The sequence below is a fragment of the Artemia franciscana genome, chromosome 7 (assembly GCF_032884065.1).
Source record: "Artemia franciscana chromosome 7, ASM3288406v1, whole genome shotgun sequence".
Taxonomy (NCBI): domain Eukaryota; kingdom Metazoa; phylum Arthropoda; class Branchiopoda; order Anostraca; family Artemiidae; genus Artemia; species Artemia franciscana.
The window spans coordinates 3,052,551-3,069,716 of NC_088869.1; the positions used below are offsets into that span (position 1 = coordinate 3,052,551).

Here is a 17,166-nt window from a genome sequence, read left to right on the forward strand (position 1 = left end):
GTTTGTCTTTTGGTAAATAAGGTAAAACTACTTTTTGTGTTACCCGTAGACACCCTGCTTTTAGAACAGAATTCAATTTAGTATGAAGCCAGTTCTTGGTAGCGGAGTACCTAAGTAAATAGATGCTATTGGCAAATTAGGTAAAATTGTTTTTCTTACCATAGCCATTCAACCCTTAGAATAAACTTCCATTGAGTATAAAGCCAGTATTTGACAATAAACTACCCAGGGCCGTTCCTAGGGTTGGTGGTGCCTGGGGAAAATGTAATTACAACCCTCCCCCCTCCTGACTCAAATATAAGCAAAATAGCCTAATCAAAGTGAAAAACTTTATGAACTTGGAAAACCCCCCAGTCACACCCCCGCCATGGCGTCAGAGGCAGTTAACCCATCTCCCCTTCCTTGAACGACTAAGAAACTGCACAAGTAATTTAATGAAAATATGACCAATAATTAATCTCCAACGTTCAGCTTTAAGACAATCTTTCAAGTATAATGACAGGATAAAGGAAATACTTTAATTATAAACAATGTCACAATTTATAAAACTTATGAATAAATATATCCTGTGCTCTGGTCGGCAATACGGGGCCCAGGGATCGATCCCCACACCATCTTCGAGCATGTTGGAAGACAGGCTTGCTACTTGCCCCTATACAAATGACACAGCAACTGGAACGACTCTATGCCCTAGCAATACCTCAGGAGGACCTTCATCCTTTTCTTTTTACAAATAAATATATTAACATTATTAGTATGCCAGAAAATTACCATAGTATGATTTAATATTTATTAAAGAATGAATAATGCAAAATTACAAAATTACATCTTAAAACTTAAGAATGAGGACAAAACTTGCAAAAAAATAATAATGCCTTGAATATTCCACAACTTAAAATATCACAAAACTTAAAAAACCTCGCTTTGGTTCAAAATCATAATATGTTCACACCCAAAACGAGAGATGTATCTGCTCTTCCCCCCATTATGAACTGGAAAATGTGGAAGCTTATGAAGTATCTAATAAATTAAAGTTTCATGATTCAGCTGCAATTTTTTTTTCTCATTAAGATCCTACAAAAAAAAACAATAAAAAAAGATAAAAAACTAATATTGGTCAACTATAAAACTACGAATAAAGACAAAATAAACCCTTTTCTTTGAGGTCACGAGTATATGAACTTCTTTCGACTTTAATTAAAAGAACTATTTTATAGGAATAAAACTTAAATATTCAGCAATTATGCTTCAATTTAACTACTTTGAGGTTACTCCCTGATGCAAGCATATCTAATATATATGGACAACTAACACAATGAAATAAAACTAGAATCTTTCCAATCTATATTGTCAAGTCGAAAAGTTCGCAAAGCTTCGTCATTCACTTTCACGACACATATTTGAACATTTGGCAAAGCTAACTTGAAATAGTCAAGAAGATCTTCAGGCGTGACGGTACATAACGTATCAGCGGTTTTGGTCGAAGATTTCTTTTCTATTGCACCATCTTTGCTTGTAGAAGTACTAACTTCAGTAGATGGCTCCAAAGAATATTCACTTTTCTGTTCCTGTGTAGATGACATGGTATTTTCATTATGCGTTTCTAATGGGGTTGGAGGTCCAAGATGAGCGTTCTCGTCTTGTGGCTCATGAAATGAGGAAAGAATTGGCTGAGACTCAACTGCAGAATTGCTTTCTTGCGCAAGACTGTCATCAACAGATTGAGGATTAAACATACTAGCAAAATAATTCTCACTTTCCCTAGCAGAGACTGATTGACTAGCGTCATATGGGACACTAGAACTACTTTCAGAAGAGCCAATTTTAAATTTAACTTTCTCAACAAGTTCATTCTCTGAGTGGCCTTCTTCATCACTCAGCTGTAGATCCATCTCAACATTGTTTTTAAATCCTGACTTCTCAAGCTCTAATTCTTTTTCTGTTGAATTCAAGCTAGTACTTGGAGCCCAATCCATATCATCTATGTCGAAGAGAGATTTTTTGGTAAATTCCTTACTACTTTGATCTTTCTCATTAACAACTACATCCTGAGAATTATCATTATAAGAACCCTCTATTTCGTTTTGACTAGTTATAAGAAGTTTTTTGCGCTCTTCAGCTGGTGTATCTTCGATAGAATCATGGTTGGTTCCATCATCCTTTTTCGTTTTCAAATCATCTTGAGAATCAGAACTACTAAAGCTTTCAACATTTTCTGCAGCATCTAGAACGCTTGGATTCACTGATTCTCCCTTAATAACATCATTTTCTACGGTTTGGAGTGTGCCTGTAGGAATATTCAACTCAGATGCGAGAGTAGATTCAGGCTCTTGATGTGTCTCAACAACACTTTCTGTCTCAAATTTCAAATTATGGATTTCTTGATTATTTGACCCACTTTCAAATCCAACTGCTTGGCCAACAGACACAAAATTGCCAACGTTTCCTACGCGTTCTGCTTCAAGATTCTTAGGCAAATTTTCAAGTTCATCAAGATTATGATCTTTCTTTTCCAAATCACTTTTTGATGCCTGTGCTAAGTCTGTTGTGGGATTCAAATGGAAAGGGAGTACAGATCCAGAAGCCACTACTTGATCAGATCCTTGAAGTGTCTTGGCAACGCTTTCATTTGTAAGTTCCACACTTCCCTTGCCTTCAGTAACTAATTCACCTTCAATTTTCGTTGGTTCAGAATGTGTTTTTTCTGGAACAAAGCTTTCAAACTGAACATCTACATCATTATGGTCTTCAGTAGCTAATGCCCCTTCAACTTTGGCCATTTCTGAAATGAACACAGAGTCTTCAACTTCTTTATCAAGTTCCCTTTCCTTACACTGAGGCACATCTAATATACTTGCACTAGCAACACTATCTAGGACACGCCTACAACCATGCTCTTCTGTGTGGTTTTGATCTGGTAGAGATCCTGAGAGAACAGGCTCTTCTGACAAGGCAGATGTAATTTCTTCGCTTTGTTTAAGCTTTGAACCATGCAAAGGGGTATTGTCAGAATACAGCATTGCATCAGAATTTTCGTTGCTAGTTACATCAGGGTCTACCATATTAACATCCGCTTTTATAATAGTATTTGGCCTGTGGAAACTACCCTCTGTCATACCCGATTTTTCATATTTACTAAATAAAACTTCGCGGCTTTCAACATCTGAAGATACGCTAATGCGAGCTCTTAAAGCATCTAGTCTTTCAATAGTCTCTCGTCGTACTACAACAGAACCGTCAAAGAGAATGCATTCATCTGGTAAAACTAGACAAAATTGCTTTAAATTCAAAAGAGATGAAAGATGGTCAAGGAAATCTCCCAGGACAGCGTCCATAGAATCAAATGACAAAACTGGCATTAAAAGAAACTTCTCTAAATTTGGCATTGAATGAAACAAATCTTTGATACTCTGCTCTATTTTGAAACGCAGAACTTCTAGCACAGTCAGCTGTTCCAACGAACCAAAACTACGCAAAATCGACAAATTTATATCCCAGTCAGGACCTTCCACTAGCTTTAAATATTTTAAATGCTTTACGTTCCGCAACAGTGACTCATGGAACGATTCCTTGATCAAAGAAGTCAAATTTCCTAAACTCAACGTCTCTAATCGAGGCATAAATTCAAGAAATGAAATATCTACAATATTGACGACACCAAGCAAGGAAAGACACTTCATCTTATGCAGCTTTTTAAAACCCGATAATTCAGAAACTTCTGTATCCGTTGAAAAATGTAAGACAAGTTTTTCCAGCCGATGTTGATTCTTTATCTCACTTAAGTTCATAGAAGTTGATAAAACGTCACTGGCATCAAATTCAACTAAATTGTGACACGTTCGTAGAAGCATTTCGATAATCTCACCTCCACACGGACACATGACTATTTTTTTGGCGTCAGGAACGTTTAAATACTTATAAAGCGAATCACGTTGCTTTCTTTCTATACCCCTCAAGTCTAAAGACTCAATTTCAAGTTTTCGAACACGAGTGAAAAAGTTATGCAGACTTCTAATTTTCAGTTTTCTTGTGTCTATGTATCTGCAAAGTGCTGGGTCATTTGCCCCCTTATGCCAAAGTTTGCACACAAGAGCAGCCTGTCCTCTTTCAGCGACGGTTAAAAAACTAAATACATATAGTAGGCTTTTATAAGTATAGCTAAGAGAATTCATCAAGTCAGTTCTACAAGCAGGTGTCTCGAGCTTTTTAGGAGGTATTACATCTTCAACACTTTCCTCAATCTGAGCAATGCTATCTAAATGTTGGTCAGTCACTGTGGGAATACGTGCTGATTCAGGCACAAGTTCAAAAGGCTCTGGATGTGGCGTAAAAGGGCAAGGTCTTTCCAAACTTACGGGGGTATTACTGATAACAACAAAACGACGCAAACGGTTTTGTTTATCTCGAATATGTTCAATTGTTTGGCTCCCTACAACAGGAGGCGCAATAGGTAGAGCTGGAGGAGGAGGATGAACAGCAGCAGGAAGAGTCTGCTCCTCTTCAGTTTGTACGCAAGCATCTTTTACTTCTTTGAGATTTTGAGATACAGGAACTAGCTGTGATTGAGGTACTTCAGCACCAGATTTCTGGATAGCTGCTATGACACCTTGGGCGTAACTAGAAGCTTGAGGTTTACTAGCATGGCTTTCATCCGGATATTTCACAACCATGTTTATGGTTTCATTTACTATATCCCGTTTTTGCTCTTTTTGACTTTTCATTTCAATTTCAATTCTGTTTCCCCCAGAATTGTAACTAGCCTTTCTAGATGATGAAATCTTACCACTTAGTGACTTTCGCGAATTAATAGACCTTGTTTGAAAAGAGCTGAGATTTTGACAAGATGGACAAACTAACGTAAACGGATCTATGACAGAGTTACTACTATACCCAAGACACTGTTTATGGTAGAAACAGAGACACACAGAGCAAGGCAATTGAGGGTATTCTCCTCGGGCTTTTTGGCAAAGAACTGTGCAAGGTACAACAGGAGACACTAATTTTCGGGTTTGCTGAACCACAGGTTGCTTATCTGTTACTTTAGAGGGGCTGCTAGGTTCAGGAGATGAATCTAAAAATCGACTTGGCAACTTCACTTTCCTCCTCTCTTTTGGGGAGGAGGGGAAAAGATCACTTGATTTTCGAACGGAGATAGATACAGACTGATTACCATCGGAAGGAGGCACAACTGCTGTATCAGTAAGTTGTTCATCAACAGTCAAAGATTTATCTCTATTATTAGCTAGTGATTTGTTAACACCTAAGTCACTAGAAACTATCCGGTCATAATTTGAAATTTCTTCAGCTACATCAGTTTGTTGATCTTGAACAGAGTCATCAATAATTTCTGACTTAACTTCAGTATCCTCAGCAAGAGAATAGTCTTTCATGGTTTCAATGTTTTCTGATCGATGCCAAGAGGTTTCACCAACAGGTTTACGGATTGTTAAGGTGGGGATTCGTTTTTCTTGATGGCCTTTTTTCTCCTCTTCAACTTCTTGTGAAACAGGAGAAGGAGTCAATGGCTCTTGTTCTTTAGATATGTCTAAACTTGAAACCAGTGGTTTCTTTAAACTAATTTTTAGGGGAAATAATTTTTTAGCCGAAGCAGCTTGTCTTTTTTTCTTTCTAGATCCATAAACCCTAACTTTGGACTTAGTTCTGGGTCTTCTAGAGTGAGTAACAGCACCATTTTCTTCCAACAAAGAAGAAGAAGCCATTGAGCTAGCATTAGAACTCCGACTATCAGGCCTACACCCTGGTGCTCCAGCAGTCCGAGCCACATCAAACTTGGAATTACTCGAGATTAGACTTTTGAAAAAGGTAAAATTAGGTGTTGCTAAAGGACAGTTATTCAACTTCAAATAGATCTCTACGTCTCTCATTGATCGGAGCTTCTTACCCACTGGCGAGAAGTAATAAACATCTGCAGAATCACCTGATGCTCGGTATACTAATTCTCGCCTAAATCCATGCTCAAATGGTGCAAGTAGTACAGGGTCATTCATCTGAACTGCATGAGTACCCCGACGGTTTGGCGTTCCAATTGGCGATTTACGAGTAGTGAAGTCGACGTCAGGAACAGGAGTTTGTGAATCAACTGGTTCAGTCTTTATTGATTGTTCTTCTGAGGTATTATTTTCCATGCTGGGGTCAGGGTTCCCTAGAAAAGAAGTAATAGTCAGAAATAATCTCATTTTTAACTTCCTATTTGAAAAAAGATTGAATAAGCAGTAGTTTAATCTTCACATGGTATTTATGAACAAGTGTATTAACTAAAATTTATTGATCGTATTATGAATCAGAATCGAAAATTGAGTCGATTTTTCTGATTATTGAGATGATTCAACAGTGTAATACAACATTTCGTAAAACAAGTTTTGTTTCAAGTAAAGCTATTATTTAAACTATTTGGGACTGGATAATCAAATTTGTAAGCAGCCATCTGTATGCAACAGTACTGCTATCTGTACATCTGTATGCAACAGTACTGCTATCTGTACATCTGTATGCAACAGTACTGCTTAGTTAGACTCCTTAATATATAACAGTTCAATTGAATAATAGGAGAACGTTTGTTATTGATTGACAATATTTGCCTTTTTTGTTTTTACTAGTAATACTTGAGAAGGTTCAATTCCAACTTTAGCATGTAATATTCAACATTTTGTTAGCTAAAGCCATGGAACTACACTGGATTGATGCTCAGCTTAGTAATACGGCGCTGAGGGATCGATTCCCACTGGGGCAAGGTTAGGCGACAGGCTTACCACTTTTCACTGTAAGAAAGATCCAGCAACTGAAATGTCGTTTCCACACCCTACATGCCAGCTATATCTCTTGAAGATCTTTCTCTTATCTGTGTTGATAGTTTGAGCTGAGCTTTTTGCAAGGTAGATTTTAATCTTTTGCTTAGTTAAAAGAGCTTCTTTCTCAATCCATCTATGAAGTTAGAGTAATATCTATTTTCAGTTTTGTATGAATCCGTTTGTTTTTGCATTGTTTTTTTTTGTACCTTGATCAAGCTTTGTTATTATTTTGTATAAGTGAAAATTCCCACAATCACAACGAGGCACGTGAGAAGGATGATGCTTGTAGAAGGCACGTAGTTAGAAGCGGGAAACAACTTCGAAAAGTAACGAAATTATGAGGAAATTTTTTTAGATGGGAATTAGAGCTATAATTATATTCCAGGCGACAGTTTCTATTCCCATGTCCCAGATTAACTATAAGCCAGATGTAAATTTGGTTATAGTGTAAACCGGTTATGGAAGTGACTAAGCAATTACTATAGACTTTCTGCCTTTTCTACATAAAACAAACCTGTAATGTGACAGGATTTGTGAACCTTGATTTTTCTTTATTATTTATTTACATTGTTTTACCAAGGTGGGAATGTTCATTTGGGATATTCTTATATTTTTGGCGTTTGTAAGACCTCAAGGTAAATGATATTAACAACGAAAATAATCAGCTTAATATTTTTGATTACCTGAGTGAATGTCATAAATTTAACTTCAATTTGTATTACTATTTAATTAAACCTAGACCTATACTATGGGACCATGCTCCCAAGACACCTAATATTATGTTAACAATTCTGCAATATTTTTTTCTAACGTTTATGCTATTTTAAATTTTTTAATTGTGCCTCCCCACCCTTGTTCAAAATGTCCTGTAAACATCTATGGCTGGAGTCTAAAGCCTGACAGTTCAGAGAGACAATTAATTAGTTATGGTTATTAATAAATAGACTCACAGATTACTCTATAATAAGATCTGGTAAGTACATCACTGTGTTTAAAATACATCAAGAGTTAACGCTAAATAGCTTAGAAGTATGAAAGAAGGCCCGTATTTGGATATAAAATTGTCTTGTTTGTTGAACCAAAGGAATCAGAGGATGGATCCCTTCAGCGAACAACAAAATCCTACAAAACCCTCGAAAAATATAAGCGTTAATAAACCCTCGGGATAAGCAAAAAACGGAGCGGGCGTCTGGGACCAGCCTTCCTGGATTTTCAAGATTTGTGAAGCTGCTGGAGATGCACCACTGGTGCTTTCTGCTTTATCCAAGAAATGCCCCATTTTCATTGGCTTTTATTCATAAAGTGGAAAGCAAAACAACCAATGACCACAACCAAAACATCCACAAGATTTTTTGTTTATTTCAAAAAAAAAAAAATTCCTAGCCCCTCTGATTGGTTGATTTGCTTTCTTTAAATCCAAGAAAGGCCAAAGCAAACAGGAACTTATAATGAAAAAGCAGCAATAACAGGTAACTGATCCAATCAACTAATTTGTCGAAATTGTTATTTGGCTCATTGAGAATATTTAGTAACAATAATAATATAATATTAAACCAAATAACAATTGAATATTATTATTATTGAGCCAAATAACAATAAAAATGTTATTTGGCTCATTGAGAATATCCTGTTCCAAGCCCTACTTCCATTTGGCTTTTTAGAGCCACAGGAAAACTGGAAAATTAACCATTGAAAGTACAATAAAAATAGCGCTGATCCAAAAACCGCTTTACTTCACACTTCGATTGCTTGACTGGATTTCTGCTTTGTCCATGAAAAGCCAAACGAAAAAGAGATTCTCATCATAATTTTAAACCAAAATACAATACAAACAGAAAGTCTAACCTACTACTCTGATAAAATTGTTATTTGTGTTGATATCCTACTTTAATCAAAATATTTGAGTTTAAGAAGTTCAAGAAATCGGCTTCGTTAATACAAAAGGTGTTACGTGACGCATTTTGTCAGAACTCCATTTGTAAGCATATTTGTTGGGGCCAGCAGGCCCCAGTTGTTTATTGGATAAATGTCTTTTTTTTTAATTTATTAATTCCCTGTAAGTTTATCCCTTCCTTTTTCCGCTGAGAATTTTTACGCTTCTAAGATTTGTTGATTAGGAACGTTTTGAAACTAAATAGCTGCTGATGACATACTTGCCTTACTAGATGAAGTGTTTTTACAGTCAGATGCTGTTGGGGGTAAGAGGGGGGGGGGGGACCAGCTATTCATTCGGCGGATTAGCGTGGTCACCTCGTGTCGCTACTACTTACTGATTGGTCAGAATACCATGGGACAGATGCACCCAGAGATTACGATAAATATCATTATCATCATTATTTTATTTATAATCAATTACAAAAAACGGGGCAGAAAGCCCAGAAAAAGAGAGTAAAAATCAAGAAGAACAAAAATGACCAAAAATGCAAAGACTTCTGGCATTCAGCAGAGAAATCACAAATACGCTTCTAAATAAGCCCAACTGGCTTTACCAATTGATACTTTCTTTGCAGAGAAAAGTTACTTGTCCAAGTTAGAAGTTCCATTAAATACTTTGCAAATTCAAAATAAAGTGATGAAGTTGCTTTCTCTTAGCACAATTAAGAAAAGACCAAACAGAAGCAAGGGCAAGTAAGTGAGGAACTGTTAGTCTATTATATAACTGAAAACGCTGAACTTTACTCAAATACGAAACGTTTGAAGCCAGGGAGGCATACGCAGCTCGGATTTTACTTTCATAATTTTTAATTGCCGGGTTTACAGTTTCTTTCAGGTTTGCTCGAATAGGCATACCTAGGCAAGTAAGGCTGCTAGCAAAAAAAAACCTCAGAGCTGGATAGACAATGAATTTCTATTCCCTTTATAGTTGAATAAAGGGAATACATATAGTTGAATATATATGATTCTGACTGCAGTTATTAGGATTTTGTGAACTGAATATATTAATAAATTTTCCTGATTGTGTTACACCTATTCGTTTTCCCTAGTATAGGCCAGAATAATGGGATTTATAGCTGAAATGTTTCTTCGGAAGACATATTTTCAACAGCGAGGATCCCAAGAAGTATGGCACTGTAGTATAAGCTGGTTTTGCAAACAGGTATAAAGTACCAATTGAGTTATACCTGTAACATCCCCCTCCAAATCAGCTGCAAGCGTAGCAGCCTGAGGTGGCTACATAATAATATCAGCTCAGAACGATTCTAAGCGTGAGTTTTCTCTAAGACGGTTTTTCTAGGCTATTTGAGTAGCCTTCAGTTGCAATCTCAATAGGTATGTTTTCATTAGAGGTAGAGTTTACGTTTCAATAATACTGCTAGGCCACTCCAGAGTCCCTGAACTGGTGGTAGTGATTTAAACTCGCGTCTTTGAAAATACAGGCTAACTTAGCCTATGAAATTCACCTATATAGATTACGTAAATACCTGAGAACTTAAAAAGGATCGTAACTGATTTCAAGTTTTGAGGGCCTGGCTAAAATCTAGGGAAAAATTTAGTAAGAGAAGTGATTTTTTTAGCGTCATAATTGAGCATAGCCTACAGGACCAAAACCTATAAACCTATTTGGTCTTGGAACTCCAAGACCAAAAAAGTCGGAGAACACAGGCAGAAGGAAGTGATTGAATTGATTATCGAAAGGGAAGTGTTGTTGAAAAATTTAGGAACTTAAGTGTTTTTGAGATTAGATAAAGTGGACTTTTCACGTGTAAGCCTATAGCAAATGTTATAAAATTGCAAAGAAAGGCATAATGAGCAACATATTTTCAAGGATAGTGCATTGCCAATTTAAATATGTAAACTAAGCTGATTATTTAGTATAATCTTTGAGGTTAAGGATGGTTTTTGGTAAATTATTGAGAATTTGCTTGTGAGTACGATTCAGCGGTTTGGGGAGGATCTGCTGTGTGATGTTGAAGAACTAATATCTGGAGATATAGATATTAGTTTTGCAAAACAGGGTGGTTTGCGCTGTGTGTAAAGTAGTCGGCTAATTCAATAGGGAGATTTTCGTTACGTCCTGGTTGTATTCCCCTAAAACCTCAACGTGTTGGAATTTTTGAGATTTGTTCTTAGACGTATCAAATCGCGATCTACTGTAGTATAGATATTCCTTGAAATTCACGATATTAGTTGAATATCGTACCATATGTTGTACGTTGAGCATTGCCGTTTTTTTTGTGGCAATTATTTTGTTCGCTACTGTGAATTGATTGAATGAGATAAAAACTATTAATCAACATATGAATCCAAAGCGTCTAAATAGTCGCAGTAGCATAAGCTCAAGCTCAAGTCAGGGATACCGAAAATCTAGCAGCCAGGATTTTATGCAATTATTGCATTTAATCACCCAAAAAAGAAAACCTTGAGAGCGAAGGAAGGCAGAAGAATGAGAGGCAGACAAAGAGGCAAGAGAGACCCTTATGGAGGCATACGAGAGGACAAAAGAGGCCCATAAGGAGACAGGCGAGAGGGCGAGAAGCCCGTGAGATGGCAAATGAGATATCACAAGCCTTACATGGTTTGTAAAGCATGTTGGGGACTTGGAATAATCTTTAATCATAGGCAACTTATACACCATAGGATCCTCAAGGTAATATTCCTAGGGATGGGGACAACTAACAAAATGAAATAAAACTAGAAACTAGAATCTTGAAAAAAAACCTAGCAACTGGTCATTGCTATTAGTGAAAACGTAAAAGCTACTTTACGGTCTTTTCACTCTCCTGCTAAACCTACACCAAAAGCTGCTTTTTCAATCTTTTCACTCTCCTTTTAAAACATATTATAAACAAACACCTTTTGAATTAACAAAACTTACCAAAGGAGACTAGTCCAACCTATCGTTAACAATCTTCCATAAGACTTACCATGTGAATATTCATTTAGACGACTTGTGCCAGCAGGTACAGCAGTGGGCACGACTGTTTTATCTTTATTACTCTCACTTCCATCATTTCTGAAACTGGACCTGTCATTACTCTGAGGATAACTTTCAGCTGTTCGCAAAGAGCTCTCAAGTTCATTATTCGAATCTAGTAGATTCATTGCTTCGCTAACACTATCCAATTCTTTACTTGAGCCTGATTTGTCTGTTTTTGCCTTATCACATGTCTTGCTCTTCTTTTTAGTTTCACAAATATTTTCTATTTTACACCGTTTGCTAGATTTTTCAACCTTTTCTTCTTCGGCATTATCCGATTCACTGGCACTTTTCGAAAGTAAACGTTTTCTTTTCTTTAAAAGGCGGTCCTTCTCATCCCTGTTGGGAGTTTTCAATTTTGCTAAGTTCGTATGGGCACTTGAGGTGTGTGAGCGTTTTGATTTTTCTGGCTCTTTCGACACTTTCATACTAAATGATCGCTTGTCTTCACTTAAATCTTTGTGTGAGCGTTTTGAGTGTCCTGGTTTCTGAAGAGCCAGTAAAAACTTCATATTGCTCCCCTTACGACGTGGTTCTGAAGGAGGTGCAAACAAACCTAAAAAGAAAATATTTCTTTAAAAAAAAAATACAGTAATATATAACATCCAAATAAAGAGGATAATTTAATTAGTGAAAATTTATGAAAACTATAAATAAAGGTGTAAAATATTTGTTATGAAATAGTGCTCACTAGAGAGATAACACCAGCCTTTATAGGTCTTAGCACTTTGAATCTGACATATATTTTTTTGGCACAAAAGAATAATTTCTACATCGAAGTAGCTGAATTTATACCAGTATAATAGAGTTTACAGTGGCAAAAAAGATGGCGACCCAAACTCGTAACAAAACAGACCATTCCACAGATTCCATCTTGTTCAAGAACAACAATAAATGTTTCTGAAACTTATATAGGAAAAACTTGTACAGGGTTTAATAGCATGAAGGTCGTTAAAAACAAATCTAGTTATTTTTTGAAGAATAGCGGTTAGATTATTAAATTACAGGTGGCATAGTAATATTTTTTCAACAAATTATGGTTTCTAGACTGATTCCCCTTCCCACTGACAGTCCCAACCCAAAATTTCCCCCTCCATATATAAAAGAAAGCAGCCAAAGAAAAAGTATGACAAATAAAACGAATGAAGAAAAGAAGAAAATGCGGAAAATCCTATTTATATTCAAAAATATAGGTAGAATATCCTACAATATTTATTTATATTTTCAATTCTTTTAATTTTTCCTGTAATGGATAATGACTATTTATTTTGAGAAAGTTAAAAACGAATAATTTATCTCCACCCAGTACTAGATTTTCAAACATATATATGTTTTCCCTTCCCCTTTATTTTCGTGAATTGATGCCACTGGTCATAGAGTTTGAATGGAGTTACTTACAAACCTGCACTGCTGATTAAACTTGTTTCTGGAACTGGTTAAATACTATATTTACAGAACGATTATTTACTTGGCCATTCTTTAGTTATACTTGACATATTCATATCTCTTGCAAGAGGTACTGGAGGCTTACAAGCGGGTGGCATTGCTACATTTGTTACAAATACGTTGTTACATATTTTACAGGTGGGTGGTGGCATCGCTAGTGGGTATTGATGCCGGGTGGCATCGCTGGTTGTTACAATATACCATTTGTTACAAATGGTATAGTGCTAATTTATTCTGGGCCGATGAGCCTCTTCATATATGTTAATTTTTTTTACTGTGTATTGATCAGTTCTTACATGACCACTGACAGGGGCAGATCCAGGGGGGCCAGGCCCCCCAAAATGTTTTCTGGCACCCTCGTTCCGTTTTTCTTTTTTTTTAACTCTTCTTTTAAAATAAAGTTGTCAATTATTGGCGCCCTTGTCACATCCCTCCCCCCTCCATAGATTTTGCTCTAAATCCACCTTTGACCACCAATCATTAAACTGATCGCTGTTTTCAAGCGTTTAGGTCACTTTGTCATAAATTGAGTAGTTATTGCCTCATTAAACTCAAGTATACGTATTTTATTTTTGCTGATTTTATATTTCCGATCTCGATATTATACACGAACATGCAATTTCATTTTCATCTTGATCAGATTTTAATATTTGCTTAATTCACATGATTTCGCTTATTCTCGCATGAGTGAGAGTACTTGATTTTGCATATCAGTTACAACAAAATCCATCCAATATTTCCAATTACCAAATCGCCATATCACTTTTCGACAATATTTTAGGTAATTCATTCATGATTCATCAAAATCCAAATTTTATGCAAAGCTATCCAAAATTTGCAATTGCCAAATTGATTATTTCAGTTTTCGACAACATTGTCTGTAATTCATTCAATACTCAGCAAAACCTATTACGGCAAAAACTATCCAAAATTTCCAATCGCCAAATGACCTATGCGATTTCTGACAACATTTTCTGTAATTTATGATTCGGCAAAACTTATTATGATAAAAATATACAAAATTTATAACTTCCAAATCGCCAATTCAGCTTTTGATAACATCTTCTGTTATTCTCAATTTGGCAAAATCTTACGTTAAAAGTTATTCAAAATTTCCAAATGCAAATTACCCATACCAGTTGTCGACAATTGGCAAGTATTATGAATCATGCACAAAACATCTTTTTTATTTTTTTGCATGTTAGTATTAATCAAGAAGGCTTCGAAAAAGAAATAGATTACGATCATTTGCATACAACTTTTCCTGCTGATAAATGAGTCAAAATCTACTGGCTCCTCATTTCTTTGAGTAGCTTTTGACAATATTTCGTATGCTTCTGCTCTTACTAGTGGTATGATAACCTGTGGTTAGTTCTTAGATCTTGCTATTTGGGGCTTAGGATACGAATCATTATCTACCTTTGGTTCTTATCCTAATGCAATTTCTGTAGGTCATGAAGGAGACAAGGTGGAGTTTTGTCCCCTTATATATTAAATACTAGCTGCTGATAAACTTTTCCTGCTGATAAATGAGTCAAAATCTACTGGCTCCTCATTTCATTGAGGAGCTTTTGACAATATTTCGTATGCTTCTGCTCTTACTAGTGGTAAGATAACCTGTGGTTAGTTCTTAGATCTTGTTATTTGGGGCTTAGGATACGAATCATTATCTACCTTTGGTTCTTATCCTAATGCAATTTCTGTAGGTCATGAAGGAGACAAGGTGGAGTTTTGTCCCCTTATATATTAAATACTAGCTGCTGATAAACTTTTCCTGCTGATATGTGAGTCAAAATCTACTGGCTCCTCATTTTATTGAGGAGCTTTTGACAATATTTCGTATGCTTCTGCTCTTACTAGCGGTAGGATAACCTGTGGTTAGTTCTTATATCTTGCTATTTGGGGCTTAGGATACGAATCATTATCTACCTTTGGTTCTTATCCTAATGCAATTTCTGTAGGTCATGAAGGAGACAAGGTGGAGTTTTGTCCCCTTATATATTAAATACTAGCTGCTGATAAACTTTTCCTGCTGATAAATGAGTCAACATCTACTGGCTCCTCATTTCATTGAGGAGCTTTTGACAATATTTCGTATGCTTCTGCTCTTACTAGTGGTAGGATAACCTGTGGTTAGTTCTTAGATCTTGCTATTTGGGGCTTAGGATACGAATCATTATCTACCTTTGGTTCTTATCCTAATGCAATTTCTGTAGGTCATGAAGGAGACAAGGTGGAGTTTTGTCCCCTTATATATTAAATACTAGCTGCTGATAAACTTTTCCTGCTGATAAATGAGTCAAAATCTACTGGCTCCTCATTTCATTGAGGAGCTTTTGACAATATTTCGTATGCTTCTGCTCTTACTAGTGGTAGGATAACCTGTGGTTAGTTCTTAGATCTTGCTATTTGGGGCTTAGGATACGAATCATTATCTACCTTTGGTTCTTATCCTAATGCAATTTCAGTAGGTCATGAAGGAGACAAGGTGGAGTTTTGTCCCCTTATATATTAAATACTAGCTGCTGATAAACTTTTCCTGCTGATAAATGAGTCAAAATCTACTGGCTCCTCATTTCATTGAGGAGCTTTTGACAATATTTCGTATGCTTCTGCTCTTACTAGTGGTAGGATAACCTGTGGTTAGTTCTTATATCTTGCTATTTGGGGCTTAGGATACGAATCATTATCTACCTTTGGTTCTTATCCTAATGCAATTTCTGTAGGTCATGAAGGAGACAAGGTGGAGTTTTGTCCCCTTATATATTAAATACTAGCTGCTGATAAACTTTTCCTGCTGATAAATGAGTCAAAATCTACTGGCTCCTCATTTCATTGAGGAACTTTTCACAATATTTCGTATGCTTCTGCTCTTACTAGTGGTAGGATAACGTGTGGTTAGTTCTTAGATCTTGCTATTTGGGGCTTAGGATACAAATCATTGTCTACCTTTGATTCTTATCCTAATGCAATTTCAGTAGGTCATGAAGGAGACAAGGTGGAGTTTTGTCCCCTTATATATTAAATACTAGCTGCTGATAAACTTTTCCTGCTGATAAATGAGTCAAAATCTACTGGCTCCTCATTTCATTGAGGAGCTTTTGACAATATTTCGTATGCTTCTGCTCTTACTAGTGGTTGGTAGGATAACCTGTGGTTAGTTCTTAGATCTTGCTATTTGGGGCTTAGGATACGAATCATTATCTACCTTTGGTTCTTATCCTAATGCAATTTCTGTAGGTCATGAAGGAGACAAGGTGGAGTTTTGTCCCCTTATATATTAAATACTAGCTGCTGATAAACTTTTCCTGCTGATAAATGAGTCAAAATCTACTGGCTCCTCATTTCATTGAGGAGCTTTTGACAATATTTCGTATGCTTCTGCTCTTACTAGTGGTTGGTAGGATAACCTGTGGTTAGTTCTTAGATCTTGCTATTTGGGGCTTAGGATACAAATCATTGTCTACCTTTGATTCTTATCCTAATGCAATTTCAGTAGGTCATGAAGGAGACAAGGTGGAGTTTTGTCCCCTTATATATTAAATATTAATGTTCGGTTGAGTGTCTTTGTTTATTATCTACAACCATTGTCTTTTGGGAAGGGGTGTACCTTCTATTGCATATGCTGATGATATTGTTTTAATGAGTCGTTCTAATGCTGGTCTAATGAAGAATTTAATTCCTTTTCTAGTAAACTTAAAGACTGAGGCCTTTCTAAAAGTGTTTTAGAATGTCATAAGTTTATAAATGTCATATGTCGAATATAATTATAAATATATAATATCAAATATAATTTTATAATGTGATAAATGTCATTTCAAATGCAATATTCATGTTTCACTTCCTTACATTTTAATGCATATTGTATTTATAGCCTTTATCACTAGGTTCCAGAATGTGCCTATTACTACAGAGGCTGATGATTTTATTTTAAAGTCATTTTAAAACTTTAATTCACTTTCCAGCATGATTAAAGATAGAGGCTTTTAGCGT

General features: G+C 36.0%; 1 protein-coding gene across 3 annotated transcripts in view; it reads right to left on the bottom strand.

The window, feature by feature from the left end:
• Positions 1–504: 504 nt before the first annotated feature.
• LOC136028741 (uncharacterized) overlaps positions 505–17,166 on the bottom strand; it is a 36,485-nt gene continuing 19,823 nt past the window's right edge. For all 3 annotated transcript variants that reach the window (XM_065706622.1, XM_065706625.1, XM_065706623.1), the window contains 2 exons: positions 11,675–12,283; positions 505–6,163 (listed from right to left, as the gene is read on the bottom strand). In XM_065706622.1, coding sequence (XP_065562694.1) covers positions 1,308–6,163; positions 11,675–12,283 — 5,465 coding nt within the window. In that variant the 3' untranslated portion in view covers positions 505–1,307. The remainder of the gene's footprint in view (positions 6,164–11,674; positions 12,284–17,166) is intronic.